The 25,678-nt window shown below is 35.1% G+C and overlaps 1 protein-coding gene across 1 annotated transcript in view; it reads right to left on the bottom strand.

Annotated features, from left to right (window-relative positions):
• dpr20 (defective proboscis extension response 20) overlaps positions 1 to 25,678 on the bottom strand; it is a 297,312-nt gene that overhangs the window by 59,256 nt on the left and 212,378 nt on the right. Inside the window, exon 3 of the mRNA XM_073986375.1 lies at positions 10,585 to 11,578. Within this exon, the coding sequence (XP_073842476.1) occupies positions 10,585 to 11,578 (994 nt within the window). The remainder of the gene's footprint in view (positions 1 to 10,584; positions 11,579 to 25,678) is intronic.

The raw sequence follows: 25,678 nt of genomic DNA, 5'->3' as shown, positions 1-25,678 counted from the left end.
CCGAAACCGGTTTTCGACAAAAACATCTTTTTTGGTTAACCGAAAAAAAAGGTTATTTGTGTCGGTTAACCGGTTTTAAAAAAAATAGTAATATTTTTAATATTAAATTATAATTGTATTCTTGAAAGTAAACTAAACTTAACTAACACAAGGTAGGGCAAATTTGTAAATGTCAGATACCTATAAATTTGAAAAATATTTTGTGTCAAATGTATAGTTGTGTTAATCTAGTTCAATAATGCGTATACGTAATATCAAAAAATAGTTTGAATAATGTTACTCGTACGTTTTTAAATTAATACAGTAAACTAAGAACTTGTCGAATTTAAGATTAATATGCATGTTTGATTCCGGCCCGATACTTTGAGGTTCAATACATGAGGGAGAATCTATACTCAATAAAATGTAAACTTAATTCTTTGGGTACACAATCTTATATATGTAAGTGTTTTTACTATTCTTAGAGCACAATTTCAGTCTTCATTTTGCTGTCTCACTTCGAGGTTGAATATCAAATAACAGGGATATTATGAGATAATTATGCAATAACGAAGTCGTTGATTTTAATTTACCCCTTTCCGTACATTTTTAAACAAATACATATTTACCAATTATGAGCAATTTTGCACCTATTTCACAAAAGCGGTTTAAACCGGTTAACCGGTTTTGAAAATTTTTGAAAACCGAAAACCAATTTTTGAAAAATTGGAAATTTCGGCTAACCGTTTTGTTTGGAAAACCCGTTTTTTTGACACCCTACTAAGAAATTAAAAAAAAAACCTATACGCCCCAAGGGAAGGAAAAATTCCGATGGAAAGATCAAGTTGAAGATGATATCACAAAACATGACATCCAAAATTGCCGGGAATTAGCCAAAATTCCCGCAAAGCTGAATTTTGGTGGAAAGTTAGGGTTTGCAATTAGAAGTAACGTCCTAAAAGTCCCCATCGATCCATGTGTGCACACGAAGTTATTCAGGGTCAAAGGTCATTTTTTGGTGGCCTTATTCAGTTTTTGTATTTTTCTCAAAAACGCTAAGAAATAAGAAAGAAACAGAATTGACTAAAGTAAAAGTTGTAGGCTTAAGAATTGTCCACAAGAATAACCTTTATGAATTTTCAATAGGAGTCACCATTTTTTGAAACATCGTGATATATGTGTTAAATTACACATGTGAAGAAGTATGCTGCGTAAGAACATCATGAGGCGAACCGGTTACAATAAAAACGCCATGAGTTAGGTATGTCCATAAGCTTTCAAACGATACCCACTTTGCAGTAAAAAATCCGGGTCTGATCCGGATTTAAATCTGGCATTTCGGGTCAAATAACCGGCGAACCGGATTTGCCGCCCATGAAAATTATACATTTCCGTAATCAGAGCAACAAAAATTCAATTCTAACAAAAGTTCAAAAAAAATCGGAGAGTTTCGTTGGGCTTTCGATCACACATGTGGAACATGGAATAACTCTACTAAACACGTTCCAATTTTGTTGTCTTTTGTTTTAAAAGATAGGTACAATTTCGCTCTTCAAGGAAACCTTTATATTTTTGGGGGACCGACCCGGTTACTCCGGTTTTTTAGTCGTTTCCCTTATAAGTGCATATAAATGATGTGTTCTTTAGAACCGTTATATTTCAAGAATGATTTCTCCTAGGAGAAAAATTATAAACACCAAACTTGTAGAGAGTTTTTCCGTCTACAATATTTGCTCTAGTCATTTTTTGATTTTTCAAGAAAAAAACCGAAAACCTAAAAATCCATCAATTTTGACCTTTGAATAACTGTTTTTGCACACATGGGATTGATGGGGACTTTTATGACATTGCTTCTAATAGCAAACCCTTGCTCTCCACCAAAATTCACCTTTGTGGGAATTTTTGCTATTTCAATGCCTTTTTTGACTGGACTAAGAAGATTGGTGAGTTTGGAAATCTATTCTTAGTTCAGCTTATGGAACAAAAAGTTCTGTTTAGTACAGCGCAATCTGTGAAACTGGGTACGTTTACCTATGTTGATGTCGTTGTATAGCCGATACAGATGGTGGTTATACGACGTCGATATTCAACGTTAATACAGATTCGCACGTAGATCTATCGAAGTATTTTTCTCTCAAACTCACACTAAGCGCAAGCTTATCTACTTGCGAAAATATCCAGGATTCAAAACCAAGAGTAATATCAGTGTTTTGCTAAATCTAATTTTTTTTCACGAAATGTGAATTTATTTTAAAACTGCTTACTTAGTTAAAATCAGCATTTGTTGGTCAATACTATGTCACAACTGATGTGAAGGACTCCTCTCTGTTGGTAAGGTTTTAATATATATAAAAGGGACAATAAAAAAGTCGGCCATGAAATTAAGAATTTCCCACTTCCGGACTGAAGTAGTTCAGGTCAATCCAAATACCAATTGTTTGCATAAAAAATTTGGAAATAGAACTCCATCCCTTCAATTCTTCTTTGGATAAGCAATTAATCACAAAAAATGCCACGATAAATTGAAAAGTTAAAATTAGGTTCGCTTTCGTTGACGTTCACTTTGATGCAGTAAGAAATCATAATGACCTACATAGTAAATATTCTGTGCCTGCTCTCTCGCTTTTCACTACTATAGCAATAGGCATGGCAATTACATCCTGTGCGGACCAAAACGAAAAATACGTGTATGTACTTAGGAAAATCCAGTTAAATCCGTACCATTGCCATTTGTCACTGACACGGTGGAAAGTCGGTCATTGAAATATTTGTAAAAATATATGAACGGAAACACCGAAACGGGGCAAAACAAATGGATTCGTTGTGTTTTTTTTTCTTCTTTTGTTGGGAGCATAATTCGTTGGTTCGCTCGTTCTTTCGTTGTATTTGTTTTACAGTTATGGCCGTTCTTTCACTTTGTTGCTGTCGACTTATTTATTCACTTCCATGTTTATTCATAATGCATTGAAAAAGTAGGCTATGCTCACGGGCGGCCGGCTTAAAGTGTTTTATGCCTCAAGTTCAAATTGGAAGGTAGTGCCATAGCCGGCAAGTGGATGTGCTTTTTGAAAGCAACTATTAAAAGGAAGTCATTAAAAGGTTTTTGCTACATTGCATTGATATTTTTTCCAAAATATATTTGTTTGGAGCGGATTTGTTTGATTGTGTCCATATCTGTCACTATACTTTATTTATTTATTTTCTTTTTTTCTTTTTTTGTGAGAAAGAATCATTTATATTTTATATTCCTTTAAAAAGGTTGGAAATGTGGAAATGGAACACACTATACTAACAATTTCCAAGAAAACTCAAATGTTTTCCACCATCAGTATAACTTAGTATTTATTTTCTGTTTCAGAAAACAATGTATACAAAAAGAACTCTCAGTAGCTTTATAGCATATACTATTTGCTAGCAATGTCATGGTTTCATGCTGGTTACAATTCGCACAATTAACATCGATTAGTGGCTGATTCACTTTGACATTATCATCAGTGTTGCCGCTTTGGTCCGATGGTTGGGCCAAATCCATTTTGGTCCGTTTTCATGCTTATAATTGTAAATTATAAAAAAAAAAAATAGTGTACCACTCAGAATTAACCGTCCTACGTTTCTCGAGCTGTATAGTCGGCACAAGGTCAGTTTTGCGAAGAAAAAAGCGACCATTTGCTTCGAAGTGCTTATTCCATAAACAACTTTGGATTTGCCTCGCCTTGGAAGGCCCCCAAGGTCGATTGCTGTTTTGTTTTGGGCTCATACGCATAGATCCAAGATTCGTCGTATTTATTCACAATTTCTTTGCACCAATCGACAAGAGCCTTTTTTGAGTAATTTTCATATTGTGCTGGATCTAACGAGAAACCCCATTTTTGCGACATCATATGTTAGTTGGTGGAAGAATGCCCAAGGACGTCTCTATGTCTCGGGATATAACATGGCGATCTTGCATTATCCCAATATTTGGCACACAGTCACCACCTTCGTTTTTTAGCGAGTGTCGGCCATGATTGAACTCATTAAACCAGTTTTGCATAGTGCTATAGGATGGTCCTTTATCGACATACAAAGATTTAATTTGATCGATGCTCTCTTGACGTGATTATCCACGTGGACACTTTTGAAAAATAATCGTACGAAAATGTTCACAATTAAATTCCATTTTTTTTGCAAAGTAATTGTTTCAAACCACCGTAAACAACAAAGCACATGATCGTATGTAAAACTGTCCTGAGTACGTTTAGGCTAAAAAAAATGTCAAATGGGGTCTAGGCCGCACATTTTTTTAGTTCGCCTCGTATTATGTTATGTAAGAAAATTGTAAATGAAACGAGTTTTGTTTTCATACTTTTTATTTAAAAAAAAAAACTGAATATGGGTAAATCCTGCGTGACGAACGCTACATTTGTACGCGTTTTCGGGCAAAAATATTAACATTTTTTGAACTTTCCAGATAGATGCATTGAATCTATACATGGTATTTAATAGAATTTGAGAGCACTTTCAAATGCCATAAAACAATTTTTTTTAACAAGTATAATTAGCGGAAAAAATTGATTATAAGTTATTGTGACGCACGCCACAAAAAGTGGAAGTAGCTTCCGACCTTGTGCTATGTTTTCATAATTTTTAGCAAATTTTGCATAATAAAGCACACAAAATGAAAATTTTAAAAGAAAGATGAATATAAGAGAATTCTAAAACAATTAATTTTTAGGCAAACAATTTTGTATTTTTTTTCCAAAATCAGCGAACCTAATGTGACGCACGCTACGTGATGCACGCTACATTTTTTCCAGTATATAGTAAATAAAAACCAGTGTATTTATTTTAACGAAACAATGTATATTTCTTGTAAATAACGTTATTTAAGTCATATTTTATGTTCATAAATAAGTTTATCAATGCGTATATGTCTATAAATAAATTTTATGTTTTAATGAATCTGACGTTAGTGCGATTTTGAGCACATTTTTGTTATATGACGAAAAATAATGTTTGATTTTAATTCCGGGAATGCTCTTAACGTTAGCCCATCTCTCCGAATGAATTCCAGCTGATTTTTGTATATAACTTCTACTTATATATAAAATGAAAATACCATTTGTATTCATTTTTGCCAATTTAAAAAAAAAATCATGGGCGTTATTAAGAACAATATTCGGAGCTTTTACCATTTTCCAATTTTTTTTCTTTACGACAGCTCTGATTCCGTCTACTGCACCCTTTCCGTGAGCAGTTGCAAAAAATTCCACTCAAATTTTTCTTTGAAAAAGTGTATACTACTTAAAATGAATTTGTTTTTAAATCGACTTGCACATCCATCAGAAAATAAATATAACTTTGAAATATCATTTCATTTTTTTAATTTCTTAACAATTAACTGAACTCAAATCGCTACGAAAACAGAATAAAACAAAAATAGAATACAAGAGAAAGTGAAAACAGAATTAAAAGGCAATTTTTTTTTTTTATTTTTTGGGAGAACTCATATCGTGACGAACGCTACAGAAATTAATGCACTGTAATTTTTTTATTTTTTATTATTGTAGATTTTTTTTCTATTTCCTTAAAATCAGGATATTAATTTAATTTAAATTTATAGATGAATTTAAAAAAAAAGAAATTTCTGCCCACAGTATAAAAAAAAAACATAATTTTTCGTGACGAACGCTACACCACTTGGATCTGTCTTTTCATACCTAATTTCACTTTTTCCAAAATAGTAAAAGATAATATTTTCCGTCAAAATCTAAGAGAATTGAGTGAATAACAATATAGCTTTTGAGTTTACCACTTATGTTAACACTAAAGTAATAATATGAACATGTAAAAAATGTACAAATTTTGTATAAAATTAAAAAACCTGAGGTAGGGTAGAATTTTGTAATAATTTTTGTGTTAATAATGATAGAAAAAAAAGTTTTTAACATATTTCTAAAATTAGATATCCAGCCTAATCTTCTGTGAAAAAATAAATTAATTTGGATAAAATAAAAAAAAATTTGGCTGGTAGACTGTTTCTGGGATTTGCCCATATATAATTCTATGATTTTTTATTAATATTGTATTTAATACACACCTGAAATACCCAATACAATCTTAATACATACTAATAAAACTAGATCTCAGAAAATAATTTTAAAGCTATGTGCAAAGTATTTCTTCTTTCTTATTCGAATCCTACTGCAACATGGGTCATAACATTTTTGTAATTGACTGTAGTTTAATACAAAAAAATTCAAGTAAATCGAAGAGTGCAATCATTATTTTAAATATTAAATCGCGAAAATTGTATCCAAGCCCACTGTGCAAAATTCTTTTCTATTTTTTATTAGATAGCTGATAAAAATAAAAAAAAATAAAAAAAAGTTTTTTATCTATTTGGACCAATATTAAAGAATTTATGAGTATTTCTTTGCAGATAGCTTTTACAGAATTCAAAATTTTCAAGGCGCGATATCTCTGGAACCGTTAGTCAAAAAATCTTAGAAGAGCAGCATCAACACAGCAAAAAAATCAAGGGGATCAAAAATCACGTTTTGTAGTTTCCGATTTCACTTTGAAATCCCCACATGTTTTCTTTGAATTTTAAATCATCGGCTGCTTTGGGCTGATTTTTAGGAAAATTTTGGCCCGAAAATTTTTTTTTCGAACGGCAACACTGATTATCATTTATCATTTATAACCCACACTGACTTTGGCGACCTTCAAAAGCGTTTTAAGCACCATGATCTGAATCTGGAATATCCAGATTCCTGACAGTGAATGTACAGTTTACGCAATAACGACTGACATCAAACTGTGAAAAGACCACCATGTTATTGTTATACCAGTGTTACTAAAAACAAAGGAAACGAGAAGCTAGCCCCGCAAAAGTTTTTAAGGGCCATGATCTGCGAATCTGCACATAGAATGAACGAACACTAAATTTAGGTGGTGCAGTTCACGCACTGGCGACAGCACTCAATCAGTACAACGCCGATATCACTGTCGCGATTGACACAGCAGAAAATCACACAACAATACCAATACCTAAAGGTGGCGTATTATGCTCTAGATTCACTCCGGTGCACGATGGGGCCGATGATAAGTTTCTGAGGCAAAAAATCACAGGGGCAAGCTAGACCTAGACAAAATTTCGTGCAGATGTTTATAATCGGCCTAGAAGCTAATCTGCCAAATTTGGTTGATATCGGTTCATATATAGATATAGCTCTCATATATATGTTCGCCCGATTGCGAGTAATTGATGGACCAAACACGAAAATTCTGTCCAATTATGATGATATTTGGAATATATGGCGGAATTCGGACTGGAAATTAGTTTGCCAAGTTATTTTGAAATCGGTTCAAATTTGGATATAGCTCCCTTATATATTTTCGCCCGATTTGATGTATTTCGTGCAACAAACACGCAATTTCTGTCCAATTTCGAAGAAATTTGAAACGTGTGACAGGATTTGGTCTAGAAATATGTTTGCTAAATTATATTGAAATCGGTTCAGATTTGGATATAGCTCCCATATATATTTTCACCCGATTTTAGGTATTTGGTGCAACAAACACGCAAATTCTGTCCAATTTCGATGAAATTTAAAATGTGTGACGAAATTACGTCTAGAAAAAAAGTATGCCAAACTATATCGAAATCGGTTCAGATTTGGATATAGCTCCCATATATATTTTCACCCGATTTTAGGTATTTCGTTCAGCAATCACGCTATATATGTCCAATTGTGATGACATTTAAAGTGTGTGACGGAATTTGGTCTAGAAAACATTATTGAGACATCATATTAAAATCGGTTCAGATTTAGATATATCGTTCATACATTTTCTCTGTCGACGTTAATTGTTTTCTCAATTTAGTTGGTTGATACCGAACTTCCTTGAGAACATAGTTTAAAAATTTTTCTTTTGACAAATTGACCAAAACAGAGGCGGCATGAATCAAGGGTTTGGTATTGTTGCCGTGTTCATAGCATACTTCCGAAGCGAGTTTTCTTCCTTCACTATAATCCACATTAGAGCGCCCTCTCTTCTTTTTATCATTACCTTGTTCTAGCGTAAATACTGTGTCGCTAGCTAACCATAAGCTTTCAAATTGTAATACACGACTTTTTGACCTCCAATTTTTTATCCATTTTTGGTTAAGGCGTGCACAAATATTACAAATTTGCTTTTTAACTTCCGTCATGAAGTTGTCTTTGACACCTCGATTAAATTTTGCAGAAATCCATTCTATAAGGTGTTTAGGTTTTCGCTGATTTTCCAACCAAAAATAAAAAATATCCAAATTTTTAAGTTTTACGAAATCTGGAAGTTGATCATTTTTTTATTCGCAAGTATACGCAAAAATTGTTTTCAAAATCTGTTAGCCGACATTGTCACCTTTCACCAGATACATATTTTTACGAGAAAGCACCCTGAAGCCGAAAGTTCTACTCCAAAGAACACATGGACGATTCCACAGACTACATCAAAAACCATCACTTACTGACACAACAAATTATTGACCACATCTAATATTACATTTACACTTTTAATAATAATCCTAATTTACATACCATTACCCGTATTTTCCATTTTTAAAAAATAGATAATATCAACAGATCAGGTTTTGGCGCCAAAATACTTAAATTCTTTAATTACGACTGAATGTCAGAAATAAACGGAATCATAATTATGACATCTTTGACAGTTTGGCATATCGCCGTGGGTCGTTGCCAGATTGTAATTTTTTGGTTTTGTAGGTTTGAAAGTGTTAAGAATATAATTCCGTTGTTATTTGATTTCAATCGCTGACTTGAAAAAATTACTTTTTGCCTCAAAAACCTGCCATTGGCCCCATCGTGCGGTGGATGAAAGGCTAGCGACAATTCGGATAAAACTAAATTCTTCAACATCAGTCTTATCAAAGCCAATACCCCGGCCCACAGCGGATGCGCCCAACGACAACAATTAAAAAATCTGTCATCTTTTTAAGACTTTAAAGATGCAAATCGCTTCTAAACATTCAAAATTTTTCGAAACTCAACATTTGTTGCCATTTTTCGCGTGTCTTAAGGAGAAGATGGATTACAATCATGCCTAATTTTAAAGAAAATATTTATTTAAAAATGAGAAAAATGGTTATGTTATAAGCGAGTTTCTGAAACAATGAACTATTATTAATGTCATAATTTAAGTGGAAAGTTTTAGTATGGTATACCAATCTTTCGATTTTGAGATTAGTGTCAGTCCGTCCGTCTGTCAATTGTAATCAAACTCAAGGCCGCAATTATGGACCGATCGTCACGAAATTTTATATGGAGGTCGGGTTCAAACCAGAATAGATCCCTATTTATATTGGTGATGATCGTGAAATATTTAGCGGTTGAAATGGACCAAAATAATATAATAATAACATAATATTTATCCAATTTTGTAGCGGCTCTGTAGGTCGCAATAATAGTTCGATCAACGCGAAAGTTAAAATAAGGTAAGAGTATATGACAAAGAAGAAGCTTGCAATTTGAGATGGCGATAAGATAATATTTAGAGGGTTAAATGGACCACAACTTTTGTGTGATCATTTTGAAAGTTTCTTAAATACAGATTATATCTCTATTCCTGGAAGAGACATTCCGGACAAGTAAGCTATACTTGGAAGAGGAACGCCTGACCTTTCCATTGATGCCAATTGGGTTGATTTACTTGCTCAGATAACAGAGTTACAGCCTAATATATCTAGTTAATTGTTTGTAGTGTAATCAGAAGCACGCTGGAGGTCGCAATTATAGGTTAATAGTTACGAGATTTTGCACGATGTAAGAGTTTAGGTCGAAGAACATGCCTACAATTTTGGATGATGATCTCATATTATCTAGTGGGTTAAATGGACCATTAATTGTGTATGAAAAATATAAAAATTTTAAATTTGGTCCATATTTTACTTCCTGGAGGGCAGATACCAGCAAAGTAGCCTACATATGGAGAAAGATCTACTGACCTTTCCCCTGATGCAAATGGCAATAATGTGTCTCCTGGGTAACTAACGGGCCTACTGCCTAATATATTATAGGTTTTATGTAAATTACAACATTTCCTATGGTGAAATTTGAGAATAAACTGTTGGTGTGAACTGTGTTTGAAATACGTGTTGTAAAAGATATGATGCAAAATACCGCTGAAAAAATGAAGTAAGCATTTTAGGATTTCAAATTGTTCTGAAGAATTACTGAGAACTTTAGCTGATACTGACCAGAATTTCAGCAATTTTGTAAAATTTTCTGTATTTTATCGATTTTAACGCCCTAAATGGAGTTTTTCTTATGTGATCTGTTCAAAAGATAATTTCTGCTAGTTTAGGGCTATGATATTGCCAAAGACAGCAAGGCAAAATTCTTAATCATTTCTGAGATAAAGGAAAAAAACTGTAGTTTTAGCCCGGTTTAGATGAGGCCATAAAATGCGAACTGGATCTGATGGGACAAACCCCTATTAGGGTTTTTGTAGTCTCAATATGTGCTTGTAAAGTTGTTTGCATTTTCAGTGTTGCATAGTGTTATACTGGTGGGTTCAAATATTCCGCGATTGTATATTGTGCTTATAATTAAAACTTACCTCTGATCATGATGATGATGTTTATTAGCCGATGAAAAAGTATCAAAAATATAATTCAACATTGGTGCATCGGTTTTGTGTGACTTTGGCAGGATGTGTTTGTGTTCTACTTTACGTGCCGATATTCTGGTGGTACCGCTACCAGCAGTAGTATTTGTTTTGTTACCATCCCCACCAATGCTAAGCGTAGCTGTCATAAAGTTGTCCTTTGTCTCCTTGGCTGCTGTATTAGCTGTAGTAGTGGTAGTGTTATTGCTATTACTAACGCTTGTTTTTGTAGTGCCAGCAATTCCAATACGATTGCTATGACCGGCGGCAGTGGTACTTGTAAAACCATTGGAATCTTGTGGCTGCTGTTGTTCTTGTTCGGCATGATGACGATGTTGGTTGTGGGGCGAACTGCTGTTAATATTTGCCACAATTGTTGCATTGACATTGTCGACACTCAAATGACTGTTAGTGTTGTGCATAGTCTGTTCATCTCCCTTTATTCTAAGGGCAGTGGCATATTTGGTGGTGGTTGGAGTTGTGGTCGCTCCGGTCATAGAGGACAAGGTTGCCGACGATGACGACGACGATGTGACTAAGTCTGTGGTGAAAGTGTCCTGTAGACTTAACAATGACAAAGATGATAAATCATCGAAATGACTCTTATTCCCATACAATCTATGATTAACTAATGACGATGCTGATGGCGGTTCCCTTACATTTGTCGCCATTGTATTTTTCGTTGCCTTCAAGTGTCTGTGCCGTGAAGTGGTCATAGTTGATGGTGTTGCCACATTCAATGTTGGTACTATTCTTGATGGTGACGTTGATATTGATTTCGATGACATCGTTGCTGGTACAGGGTCTAGGGCTGGGGCTACTGCTGCTTCTGTTCGTCGTGTTGACAACTCATCTGACAAATCAATATGTTTTGTCATGATGTAATCCTTGTCTTGGAATGCTTCATAGTCTTTATCATTGTCCATGATATCGATTTCATTGGAATCTGTTTCATGATAAATGAAGTACGGTACATTGGAACATGAATGAAAAATGGCAGAAAACAAGAAAGGGAAGAAAAAAATGAAAAAAGAAAGAAACAAAATAAATTTCAGCATTAGTATTCTGATACACGTCAAAGAGATTTTGTATGGTGAGAAAGTTTTTAAACACGAAAAGACACACACACACCCACGCTTTGTTTTCTTTCATCTTCTTCTGTTTCAGTAATCTCGATAAGAGCGATTTGTTTTATTTACGTTAAGGCTATTAACAAAGTTTTCATTCTTGTCACAGATATCTTAATTAGTTCATAATCTGGAGATTTATATTGTGAAATACTGGGTAAAATAATGTCAACAGGAAATATACAAGAATGATATCAAGTAAAGTAGAGGCGAATGACCTCATATAGGATTAATGGAAATACGTGGTTTTTTCGTGAAACCAGGATAAAAACTACGAATCGTCAAAATGCAACATTAGCTAGATGAGAAAATTTGCCAGAATCGGTACTAAAGCAAACTGCGCCCACGCACTCACCGGAGAGAAAGATGAACATACCAAGGATATATTCTACGAGCACCTAAGGAGGACATATGACCTCTGTCCTGGCCATGACATTACGATTTTTCTAAATGATTGTTATGGCCAAATTTGGGGGGCAAAATATCTTTGGCCCCAGGGTCGGCAAGTTCAGCCATGGACAATTGAATGAGACTGATCGATTTTGCAGTTGTGAAAACATTGCAGAGAGCACGACATACACAGGACCACGTGGATGTCTTCAGATGGAAAACCCGGAAACCAGATCTCGTTCATATTGTGATAGACGGCATATACTCTTCCAGTGTGTTAGATGTTCCATATATTCAAGAAGCGAACATCGATTCGGATCATTTACATTTAACAGTCAAGGTACACATTCGTCTTAATTTTGCGGCAAAAGTACGATCTAACACAGAGCGAAAACTAAATTTCGAAAAGCTGCAAACAGAAAATATAGCACAAGCCTACCGTTAGGACAACGCAACTGTTTATCTGGTTATTTAATTTGGATGTTTCTGTCGATTTTGTTCTTATTGATATTACGCATTAGGGCTATAACTAAAAAAATACCACCACATAGCCGTGTAGAGCATGGAAAACTGTTATGAAATACGGTGTCAATTTTTCTCTATCGCGAAAAAAGTTTCCGCACCAAATGCATGGAAGTTCAGAAATGCATTTTTTAATTTTATCTGTTATAACAACATATTTGCTTTTCATTAAAAGGTTTATTTTTTTGAAATCTAATTTAAAATCATTATCAAAGCATTCTGGACCAATTTGATCTCAAATCGCGCCATTTAGGGGCATATTAGGAACTTTTGACACTATTGCAATTTTTGGTTTTTCTTTATAAACTCTTGAATTTTATGTTTATATTTTTTGTACCTATCGGGCAAGAGAATTTGGGGTCATTTGCAACGAATTCGCGAAAGTTAAAGGCTGTTTTTGTTGACCTTGCCTGTGAGAATTGTATTTGTTTTCTACAAAAATACAACACCAGTACCATGTGGGGAATTTTGTCCTAATAATGAAAACGCGTTTCTAAGATCGATTCGATGAAATCGATGGAATCGAATACCTTTTGGTATTTTTTCTACTTATAATTTTAAATTTGCTTTGTTTGAATAAATATTTATAGACAAAAATACATTTCTCACAGGCAAAGTCATTAAAAACGGTCAGTAACTTTCGCGAATTTGTTGCAAATGACACCTTATTCTCTTGTCCGATAGGTACAAAAAATATAAACATAAAATTCACGAGTTTATAAAGAAAAACCAAAAATTGCGATAGTGTCAAAAGTTCCTAATATGCTCCGAAATGGCGCGATTTGAGAACAAATTGGTCCAGAACCCTTTGATAATGATTTTAAATTAGATTACAAAAAAATAAAAATTTTTTGGTGCGGAAACTTTTTTCGCGATAGAGAAAAAATTACACCTTATTTCACAATAGTTTTTCATGCTCTACACGGCTATGTGGTAGTATTTTCGATATCTGCAAAGAAGAGCAAAAAGTTATATCCCTATTACGCATGTAATTTCTATTTCATTGTTATTTTAGAATCATCATTATTGTTATTCATTGTCATTATTATCAACATATTTATAAATACTGCATGTTTGGTCCCTTTGATCGTTGTCGCTCTGTTTCTCGTTCTTGTTTAAATTTTAGCTTCCCTATCATTGTTTCTCTACTTGCGCTGACGTAAGCATAGTAAATCGATCGAAAGGGAATATTTGCATTGTTTTAAGTTGATACCTTTCTAATGCGAGGTAGAAGTAGAAGAAGCATATACATTCCCCTCAATCCTATATTTCTCCTTTTTTAGCTAATTAATAATTTAAAAACACTGTGTGTAATTTTTTGAGTCATGTTTTATTAACCATATTCTGACTCCACAGTGTGATAGAACACCAAAAATGAGAAGACACATGTCTCGCCGTTTTCCCTATCTCATCAACTTTCGCGGTTATAAGCCTCCAAAGGTTTGAGGCTTTGATGCAAAAAAGGGTCATTTAGTCATGACTATATCTTCCAAATCGTTAGAAAATTTGAATTTATCTCAGAGGCAAAGTTGTAGCTCTGGTCTTAAAGAACAAAAATTGTGAACTCATATAACCCATCAAACTTCATCTGCAAGGTCAAAATCGCCATGGTAAAATTTCTTTTAAAAATTTTCTCAAGTTTTGTTATACAGCTATCAAACCGATCAAATTTGAAGCAAACAACCAACTACAAAAATGTACTCAGATCTCAATAAACATCTTTCTAGAATATACGAACTCTGTAGAAACGGATCTTAATGGTCAAAATAGCAAAAGAATTGCGATTTTTATCCTCTTTTCTAGGATTCTGCACCATAGATATTAAACTGTGAAAAATTCAAGAAAACAGTCAACCACAATAGTGTAGCAAAGGCTTCAGTAAACAATTTTCTAGAATATGCGAAATGTGTATGAACGGTTCTTAATGGTAAAAATAGCAAAAATCTTTTGAAAATATCAAATTTTTATACTTTTTTCTCCGACTCTGGTCCAAAGATACGCAACCGCCCAAAAATTAAGGATACAGTCAACTACAAAAATGTACCTTAGATTTCAACAAACAAGTTTCTAGATATGTACCTAAATACAGCCAATTTGGCTGGAAATTACTAAGAACATTAAAAAAGCTCATAAAATCGAGTTTGCAGCATTGTTTTCCTTAAGGTCTTTCTCGAAAGACAATTATCTTGTTTTATTTCATGCAATTTTGGCTTAAGTGAAAAATCGTAATTTTGGACCATAAAATCGTCAAATCGTAATTTTTCAATTTTGGAGCAAAAATCGTCAAAATGACGATAAATCTTCAATTTCGGTAACACTGTAGCCAGCCCACTTTGTTCAAACTTCCGCAAAATCTTACTTGGGTATTAGGATTAGGAGTCTCGTAAGGTTGCTGCAGAGCGCAGTATACAGGGCAATCCCGCAGTCAATAGGAACATAGAGCGCTAAGGGACAATATCGAGAGAGGAAAAACTTATTTTCACAATAAGGAGGAAAGAGAAGACGAAACGTGAGCAAGAGATGCGGAAGGAGCTTTTTATCAAGGTTTTTGGAATCGAATATGGGCGTCGATGATGATACCCTAGAACCAAACTCAAACGACGGCATTGAGGGTTATCACCTAGCCTTATTGGGATCATGACAGCAATTAACCGGCTGAAGAACAATAAGGCAGCAGGAGCTGATGGGTTGCCGGTGGCGACATACAGATAAGGAGTATATCTCATACCCAACGATTGGAAGCTCAGTAAAACACCACACTGATGAAGGTGATGAAGGGAATCGCATCGGAATAGTATACTGAGGATCTGGATGGAGCCTTTTCTCAAGTTTTTTTTGGTATCAAATATGGGCGGCGATAAAGATACCCCAGAACCAATCCCAAACGACGGCATTGAGGGTATAACACCTAGCCTAAGTGGAGTATAAGGAGTATGTATTAGTTGGTTAGTAAAATTTTGCTGGAGTAGTGCATATCCAACGATTGGAACATCAGTAAAACACTAGACTGAAGAGTATAGTGCAAACAAATTCTTCTGCAAAGATGAAGAACAAAATCTGGTTCAAATTCATACAGATAGCTTACTAAGAATGCGAAAGGAGTTTTTTATACCCTCAGCCTTTAGGCTAAAGAGGGGACATACACGTTCATACGACCAAAAATGTGTCTCATCCAAAATAAAGGATTTAGACCTCAAGTATGTTTGGACAAAATCTGTCATCTCTGTCCTCCTGTCTGTCTGGCTGGTTGGTGCGAAGTACGATAACGCTCGAAAGGATTCAGTTTGTTCAAAATCTTGGCATTCGTAACATTTTGTCCAAACTTTATTTAGGTTCGAAGATGGGTCATATCGGTCCACACCTTTGTTTACTTCCCCCACAAAAATGTTCGATAAAATAGCCACGATGACTCTCGAAGGGATTTACCGATTTGATTTATACTTTGCATAACGTAATATTTCCGGCAGACATAGATTATGTTCGAATATGAACTATATAGGACCACTCCTTCGGAAAAGTGCAGTTTTAAATCGCTTTGATTTTTTTCAACATGTACAAGTTTTTTTCAGGAGCAAGTCCATACTTCCTGAGAAAATGGCCCGAAAGCTGTAAAAAAACCTCTACTGCTACCGTATGTATTGGCTGGTGCGCACGACACCTCTCAAATGGAACACTGAGTTGCATATTTTAATATTTCCCTTTCAATTTTAGAGCCTGTTCATGTTTCCTGATATGAGGGTCCAAAGCTCTAAATTATACGGTGGCCAACCGAAATGACTTGAAAACGCTGTTCATTCCTTTATGTAACTTCTTCGCAAGACCTTTGTGCTCCTTTGAAATGTAACATTTGACCCGAAAGAAAAACTGATGGAAACCCGTGGTAAAATGTAGAAACTATGCCCGTTTAAAAATTGAAAATCCAAGAAAGTCATTTTCGTTATAGTTAAAAACCAAAGTTATTTTCGTCTGCCATGGACACTAACAAAACCGAATTGGTGCATGAGAACCCCCGACATTTGTGTACATGTCTGTCGGCAAAGCCGACTGATACTTCTTTATTTGTTATCAAGTTTTTTGGTATCGAATGTGGGCGTCGATTAAGATGCACCAGAACCCATCCCAAACGACGGCATTGAGGTTTTACCACCTAACCTAAGTGGGACCATGACTGCAATTAATCGGCTGCTATGTCCCGCGCACAAGAAAGGAAACAAGACAATTTACGCCAATAACAGAAGCATAAATTACCTGCCCATCGCATATAAAGTGCTGTCGGGTGTCAGCATGAACGGCTAAAATATAAGGTGAATGGAATAATCAGGTCATACCAATGCGGTTTTAGACCTGGGAAATCTACAGTAAACCAAGTCTTCACTCTACGCCAAATAATAGAAAAGATCATTAAAAAACATGTTCGTCGACTATAAGGCAGCCCAAATGTTAAAAGTGTTCAAGCCTTGTTTCGGTTTGGCATTCGTGCAAAGCTGATAATGTTATGCAGGATAACATTATCTAAGTTGAAATAGGAAAAAACCTATCCCAGCCAGCTAATACTGAACCTCGCTCAGACATGGTGACAGTCTATCGCGTGACTTATTTATCATCTTACTTAAAAAGGTCATACGAGGTCATGATGTACATTAAAGAAATAATGTTACTCACTTAAGCTGATAATAGCAGTCACTTTTGAAAAAAAAAAACTCACAAAAGAATCTATCAATGTAGTCGTGACAGAAAACGGCGATAAGACTGAGTTTATTCTCTGTACACATAAGACGTCCAGTAAAATAATTCTGTTGACATAGAAAATCCATACAGTCGGTAGGAAGGCATACGAATACGAACAACACTCCAATGGAAAAAGGTTAAAAATTATACCGCAAAACGTGGTAAAAAAGAATATCGGTGCGTTTGGAAATCTATTCATAGTTCGGCTTTTAGAACAAAATCTTCTGTTTGGAATAAGAGCCACCTATGTAAATAGGTAGGTAGGAATATGCCGGCAAAAAATATACGTTTTTTTGGGATATTAAAGGAATAAAATGCTATAGTGTTGAACGTCATAGTCTATATTGGAAATCAATCTAAATTTGTGTGTCATTTTTTCGATAATTAGACTGAGTTATACCAAACTTATGCAGGGGTTCTGATGTACCAATTTGGTTTTATTGGAGTCCAAGTGTTTTTAACGGTAAATATTGAAAAAAAACGGGGGTTCTTAGATTAGAAACATTAAACAAGCATAATTTCTTTTTTGAAAACAGTTTTTTTTTTATCATTTTTGTTTAGTGTTAAGTCGAATATTATCTTCGGTAAATAACTGGCTAAGTTGTATTGTGAAACTAATAAAAAAGTATCAGTCGGTTTTTCCGATAGAGATATACCCTCAGCCTGTGTAAAGTGAAACTTTCATCTATGGACAGATCGGCTACACAACCAACATCCTTTTCCTTTTGTATTTAGGGGGTTTTCAGAATTGTGTGGGCCTTTTTATGTGGTATGAATTTGCTAACAGAGATATGAATTTGGACTACAGCTCAAAAGTATTGCGGAGGAGGTACTTGAAAAAATTGACCGCATTGTTCATTTTGGAGGTGTATAGTATTTTGGAATTCATTCCTTTCGATCACCGTATATTGTAGAGTTTCTGGATCATTATATAAGGAAACATAGACTTTCCCGTTGAATACATAATATCGCGGTAAACAGGACGACAAGTAGTAGATTCGAAACATTTCCAACGGATATTCTTACAGACTTTAAACTTTACTTACTTACTTACTTACTTAGCTGGAACATTACAGAAAATTTTTCTATAAGCCGAACTAAGAAAACATCTCCAATTCTCTCTATTTGATGCTTCGCTCTCAGGAATACCGCGCCTTTTCATCTCTTCTTCCACTTGTTTGCTCCATCGATTCCTTGGCCTGCCAGTTCTACGTGTACCGTCATGTGGCCATTATTTATACGCCTTTTTAGCGGGTTCATTATCGCTCATTGTTATGGCAAAGCAATCGTTGTATCTCAATACGTTTATCTATACTGATGTCGTTGTATAGCAGATACATCTCGCGGTTCATACGACGTCGATATTCACCATCAACGCAGATTGATCCGTAGATCTTTCGAAGAATTTTTCTCTCAAACACACCAAGCACTGCCTTTTCCGCTTGTGCAAGTACCAATGCTTCGGAACATTATACTGTACATAAACAAAAATGTTGAACTTTTGTGAGGGAGTAGACCGATATGGCCCATCTTTGAACTTGATCTAAGTTTGGACGAAATATTGCGACAGCCAAATATTGGACCGGATTGGTTGAGAGTTATCGTACGCTCCAGGCAGCAAGACGACATGGCTTAATCAACTGTCTGAAATGGATTTCGTCTAAAACCATTAATTCATTTCTGTCACATAAAACGAATACTAAAAAATGTGAAAATTTGGCAGATTTTGGGCCCTGTATAGATAGCTATATCAAGAAGCGATATGCTTTTAACAAATTTTTGTAGGATTCGTGTTTTAGCCACAACAATGAGCTGGTAAAGTTTGTTCATTGGTAATTGCGGCCTTTATAGCATTTTCGTGAAAATGCAACTTTAACCTCATACAAATTACTGTGAAAACAAAGATCGCTCGGGTGACACGGGTTTACAATAACCGATCGACATGCAATTTCATATATAAGGTTTTTGGATCAAATGGAAAAAATAAGGGGTAGTAGTAAAAAAATGTTTTCAGGATTCCAGCTCTATGCGTTTACCCAAATCCAAATTGTACTAAATATAGTACCATTTAGTACTTTTCGTACACTCATAGTTTCCAAAAACCTTTTGGTACATCTTTTTTACTCTTCATAAGTAACCCTCAATCCAAATTTGAGAAATCACACTCTATCCGTTCATCCGAATCCAAATTGTACTAAATTTAGTACCATTTAGTACTGTTCGTTCACATAAGGACGAATTTACAAAACTACCTCAATCCTACACTTCAACAGTAATCTCAATTACGAATTCCGGATCCCGGCTCTATCAGTTCACCAAAATCCTCATCGTACCAAATTTAGTACTTTTCATATACATAAGTACGAATTTCAAAAACTTCACCAATCCTTCACTCCAACTGTTATCTCAGTTCCAAATTTCTGGATTCCAGCCCTATCCGTTCACCCAAATACCTATTATATCAAATTTAGTACCATTTAGTACTTTTGTACACATAAGTACGAATTTCCAAAAAATACATCCATATCTCAGTCCTACACTCCAACAGCTCTATCCGTTCACCCAAATATGTATTGTACCAAATTTAGTACAATTTAATACTATTCGTACCCATGAGTACGAATTTTCACAACTACCTCAATCCTTCAGGCCAACAGTAAACTTAATTCTAAATTTCCGTAATCCAAATTGTACCAAATTTAGTACCATTTAGTACTTTTTGTTCCCATAGGTCCGAATTTCCAAACCTACCTCTATCCAACACTCCAACAGTAATTTTAATTTCGAATTTTAGGATTCCAAATGTATCCGATCACCCAAATCCAAATTGTACCAATTTTGGTACCATTTAGTACTTTTCGTAGCCATAAGTGCGAATTTTCAAAAGTATCCCAATCCCACACTCCAATTGTAATCATAATTTCAAATTTCACTATTCCTGCTCTATCCGATCACTCAAATCCAAGATGTACAAGATTTGGTACCATTTAGTACTTTTCGTACCCATAACCAAAAATTTCCAAAACTACCTCAATCCTACTCTCCAACAGTAATCTTAATTCCAAATTTCATAATTCCTGCTATATCCGTTCACACAAATCCAAATTGTACAAAATTTAGTACCACTCAGTTTTTTTTGTACCCACATGTACGAATTTAGTACTTTTCGTTGCCATAAGTACGAATTTCCAAAAGTATCCCAATCCCACACACCAATAGTAATCGTAATTACAAATTTCACTATTCCAGCTCTATCGATCACTTAAATTCATATTGTACCAAATTTGGTACCATTTAGTACTTTTCGTACCCAAATGTACGAATTTCCAAAATATCCCTATCCTACACTCCGACAATAATCCTAATTCTAAATGTCAGGATTCCAGGTCCATCCGTTCCCCAAAATCTAAATTGTACCTTATTTGGTACTATTTAGTACCTTTCGTACCCATATGTACAAATTTCGAAAACTACCTCCTCAAACCTACACTCCAACAGTAATAGTAATTCCGATCTCAGAATTCCAACTTTATCGGTTCAGCCAAATTCAATTTGTACCAAATTTAGTACCATTTAGTACTATTCGTACACATGAGTACACATTTTCAAAACTACCTCCTTATATCAACTCATCTTCTAAACATTGGTTTTCATTCCAAATTTCAAGATTTTAGCTCTATCCGTTCACGTAATACCAAATGGTACTAAATTTAGTAACTTTTAGTATTTTTCGTACACTTATAGTTCGAAATTCCAAGAACCCTTTGGTACACCTTTCTAGCTCTCCATCAGTGACCCTCATTCCAAATTTCAGAATTCTAGCTCTTCGCGTTTGCCTAATACTAAGGGTACCATAGTAGTACTTTTCGTACCGTACTAGTTCGAAATTCCAAAAATCCAGCCTTATCTGACACCTTGGGACCAAGAGTGGCACTCCCCCAAAATTTCAAGATTCTAGCTTCAGCCGTTTAGCCTGGGCGTTGATTACACTGCTCAACAAAATTGAAAAAGTTGAATGTTTCAACCGAAGTTGTTGTTGTTTCTAAAGCTATTTTCAAATCTGGTCACGGTTTTTCTCCATCAGCTCTTGTTCTTGAGATATAGCTCAAAATCGGTTTTTACGAGTTTTACCCAGAATTGGGTTATTTTCGGATACAAACAAATATTTTTTTTTCGGGTTTTTCGACACTAATATATTAAGAAGATGTTGTACGCGCGATACAAAACGTTTTTTGAAATAATTATGGCGAGTATTTATCAAAAAATATAGAAAACATACGATGAATCTTGTAAAAATTGCATACTTTGAGTACTTTAAGCTGTAATTACGTCATCGGGGGAAGTCATAGAAGCTTCATATGGCATTCTGGATATGCTCAGGGTGTCTGCTATATAGTCCTGTATTCAAATATTTAATATAAAGTTCATAGCGCCCACGATTCGCCCATAACCTTAAAATCGTCATGAAGACTGCCATTGAAAAGTAAATGGCATATTTGGTAATGATATCACAGGTAAATGATTTCCCTTTAGCAGTCTTCATGACGCTTTTTAGGTTATGGGCGAATCGTGGGCGCTATGAACTTTATATTAAATATTTGAATACAGGACTATATAGCAGACACCCTGAGCATATCCAGAATGCCATATGAAGCTTCTATGACTTCCCCCGATGACGTAATTACAGCTTAAAGTACTCAAAATATGCAATTTTTACAAGATTCATCGTATGTTTTCTATATTTTTTGATAAATACTCGCCATATTTATTTCAAAAAACGTTTTGTATCCAGCGTACAACATCTTCTTAATATATTAGCGTCGAAAAACCCGCAAAAAATATTTGTTTGTATCCGAAAATAAAGAAATTCTGGGTAAAACTCGTAAAAACCGATTTTGAGCTATATCTCAAGAACAAGAGCTGATGTAGAAAAACCGTGACCAGATTTGAAAATAGCTCGCCGATTTCATTTAGAAACAACAACAACTTCGGTTGAAACAAAAGTCGTGTTGACCAGTGTTATGAATCAGTCAGTCAGTCAGTGAGTCATCATTACTGAACTCTTTTATAAGTATAGATTTACTACTACAAAAAAAGGAAATTAAGTAAGCATTCGAAAATTGGAAAAAGCCATTAAATCGCTTTTTGTAATACCCGGTGCGTATGATTGTTATTATTTAGATAGTTTATAATACGAATAATACGCACGAAGGTTCCAGCAAGTAAAAAGGCGTACATTTAGGTAAACAATTTAAAATACCGAAAATAGTATTACACGTTGTGTGGGAGCTATACGAAAACGTGAACCCAATTTCGAACTTGATGCAAGTTCAGACCAAAGACACATGTATACATCATTTCTATATCGACTCGCAATTTTACGCTGATCAAGAATGTACACACATATATATATATATATATATATATATATATATATATATATATATATATATATATATATGTCTCAAAAATGGTCATTTTGATGAGTTACAAATCGAATGATTGTGGATGGCATTAACATCCTCGCTGATTTGAGTTATTTAATTCATAGAAGTCGGGTTATGTTCGGGTCAAACTGTAGTCTCCAACATGTTTAATCACTATATAGCTCTATTCGACCTACTCGCGAAAAGAGTTATATTGGGATTGCATGGAGTTTCCCCAACTAAAAGATATCCCACAATTCTTACCGTTCTATGGGGGCTACTTCAAAACATATACCGACGGCGGAAAGTTTTTAGACTCAAAGAAGACTAAATACCAAATTTCCGATATTTCGGAAAAATAATGTGGATAAAATCTTCAAAATACCGAAAATCAAGAGGTACGCTTCTATGGACGATATTTCTATACTGGTAATTCTCCTCTGGAATATTTTATAACCCCATGGTAGACTAAATAACAAATATTAGTAATTTCGGTAAGATATTGACGTCGCAACCCTCAGAATTACGAAAATCCAAAAGTACCGTTCTATGGGGGCTACATCGAAACGTGGACCTATACCAACGAATTTCATTCGGAAACGTTTTTACCTCTAACGTAGACTAAATACCAAATTTCTGTCATTCCAGTGAATTAATGTGGCCACAACATTCAAAAAACCGAAAATCGGGAGGTACCGTTCTATGGGGGCTATATGAACGCGTGGACATATACCGACAAAATTCTGTGGGAAATGTTTATACCCACAACGAAGACTTAGTACCAAATTTCAGCCATTTCGGTGTGATAATGAAGCTAAAACCTCAAAATACCGAAAATCGGGTGGTACCGTTCTATGGGGGCTATATCAAAACGGTGACTAATGTAGCCCATTTGCAACACCAAACATTCTAGGAGTAATAGAAACTTCTATACCAAATTACAAAGCTCTACTCTTAAAATTGCGAGCTGTATCTTGATTTCAACCGACGGACGGACGGACAGACGGACATGGTTATATCGACTTAGAATTTTACCTGATCAAGAATATACATACTTAATAAGGTTTAACAGACACAAGATATTCAGTTAAAATAGGAAAGAACCTCTCCGAAGAGTTTTGTACCAAAAGAGGTCTCAGGCAAGGAGACAGCCTTTCGTGTGATCTTTTCAACATCCTGCTAGAAAATGTTATACGAGAGGCAAACGCCAAAAGAAGTGGCACAATCTACACCAATCGCCACATGTTACTTGCTTATGCTGATGATATAGACATCACGGGACGATCAGTAAACGAAGTAACCGATACCTTTATGAAGGTCGAAGGAGAATCTGCTAAAGTGGGTCTGGCGGTAAACGGCGTGAAGACCAAGTTAATGGTGTCGACGCGAAATGTGTCATTTGAGCTCGGACCAACTGTTGAAGTTGGTTCCTATCATTTTAAGGTAGTAAAAGACTTCGTCTACCTCGGCACTGCCATAAACACAACAAACAACATCAGTTGTGAAATAAAAAAGAAGATTTGTAGTGGCCAACAGATGCTACTTTGGCTTAAGTAATCACTTTGAAAACAAAGCCACAACTCGTCAAACAAAAATAACGCTTTACAAAACACAGATATTACCCGTGCTGATGTATGGTTCCGAAGCCTGGGTACTTGCGCAAGCAGATAAGGCAGTGCTTGGCATGTTGGAGACAAAATTCTTCGAAAGATCTATTGACCAATCTGCGTTGACGGTGAATATCGACGTCGTATGAACCACGCTCTGTATCTGCTATACAACGACATGTCGATGTCGCGACATCAGTATAGTTAAACGTATCGAGATGCAGCGATTGTGTTGGCTAGACCATATCATAAGAATGAGCCATGATGAATCCGCTAAAAAAGCGTATAAATTCGGGCCGCATGGCGGTGCACGCAGAATTGGCAGGCCAAAGAATAGATGGCGCAAACAAGTGCATGAAGAGATGAAAAGGCGCGGTATTCCAGAAAGCGAAGCACTAAACAGAGAGAATTGGAGATCTTTTCTTAGTTCCGTCTATGGAACAAATGTTCTGTAATGGGTCAGCTAAGTAAGTAATAGGGTCTCCGATGAATATTTCGAAGTATTACAAACGGAATGACAAATTTAATTATACCTTCCATATTATGGTGGAGGGTATAGAAATTAGGCTAAGATCTTTCAAATCTTGCTATAGAAAAAAAAACAATGGCAATTCTTTGTTGTTGTAAAATTCTGTGATATACCATAAAAACTGCAAGATTCCGAAAACTGACCGTAAATTTTACATGGCGACTATACCAAACGTGACCTGTAAACATTTAAAACATGTAAACATTTAAAGTTGTATACTAAATATTGTGAACTCTCTCTATTTAATGTATATACTTTGTACCAATATTTCATATAAAATCATTTAACAACAACCTTTAAAGGGTTATAGCCACTTGCAAATTAAAAAAAAAAGGTAGAATAGATTAGGTTGCAAAAAATTCGATACGATCGCACAAAAATTGACTGAGAAATGATCTTTGGCAGGGAAATATTTATTGTGTTTTGTATGTAGCATAGAAACTACCCAGCAAAAATTCGGATCCGTTAGTCATTACGTAACCCATTACAAAGTAATGTAAACAAGCTTCTTTTCGCATTACAAGTAATCTGAAAAGTAATGGGTTACTTTCTAAAAAATTTACAAGGCAAACCTACTTATTTTACTCCTCACAAAGTAATGAGGACGGTGGCACAGTGTGTACGTGTCCGACTATAAACCCTAGGGTTGTGTGTTCAACGCTTCCGGTCGGCACGCTAGTTTTTTTTTAATTAAAAAATAACAGTTCGTGGTGCCCA

The sequence above is a fragment of the Musca autumnalis genome, unplaced genomic scaffold (genome assembly GCF_047663935.1).
Source record: "Musca autumnalis isolate F117 unplaced genomic scaffold, ASM4766393v1 scaffold_4, whole genome shotgun sequence".
Taxonomy (NCBI): Eukaryota; Metazoa; Arthropoda; class Insecta; order Diptera; family Muscidae; genus Musca; species Musca autumnalis.
This window is presented reverse-complemented; position numbering and strand designations above follow the sequence as displayed.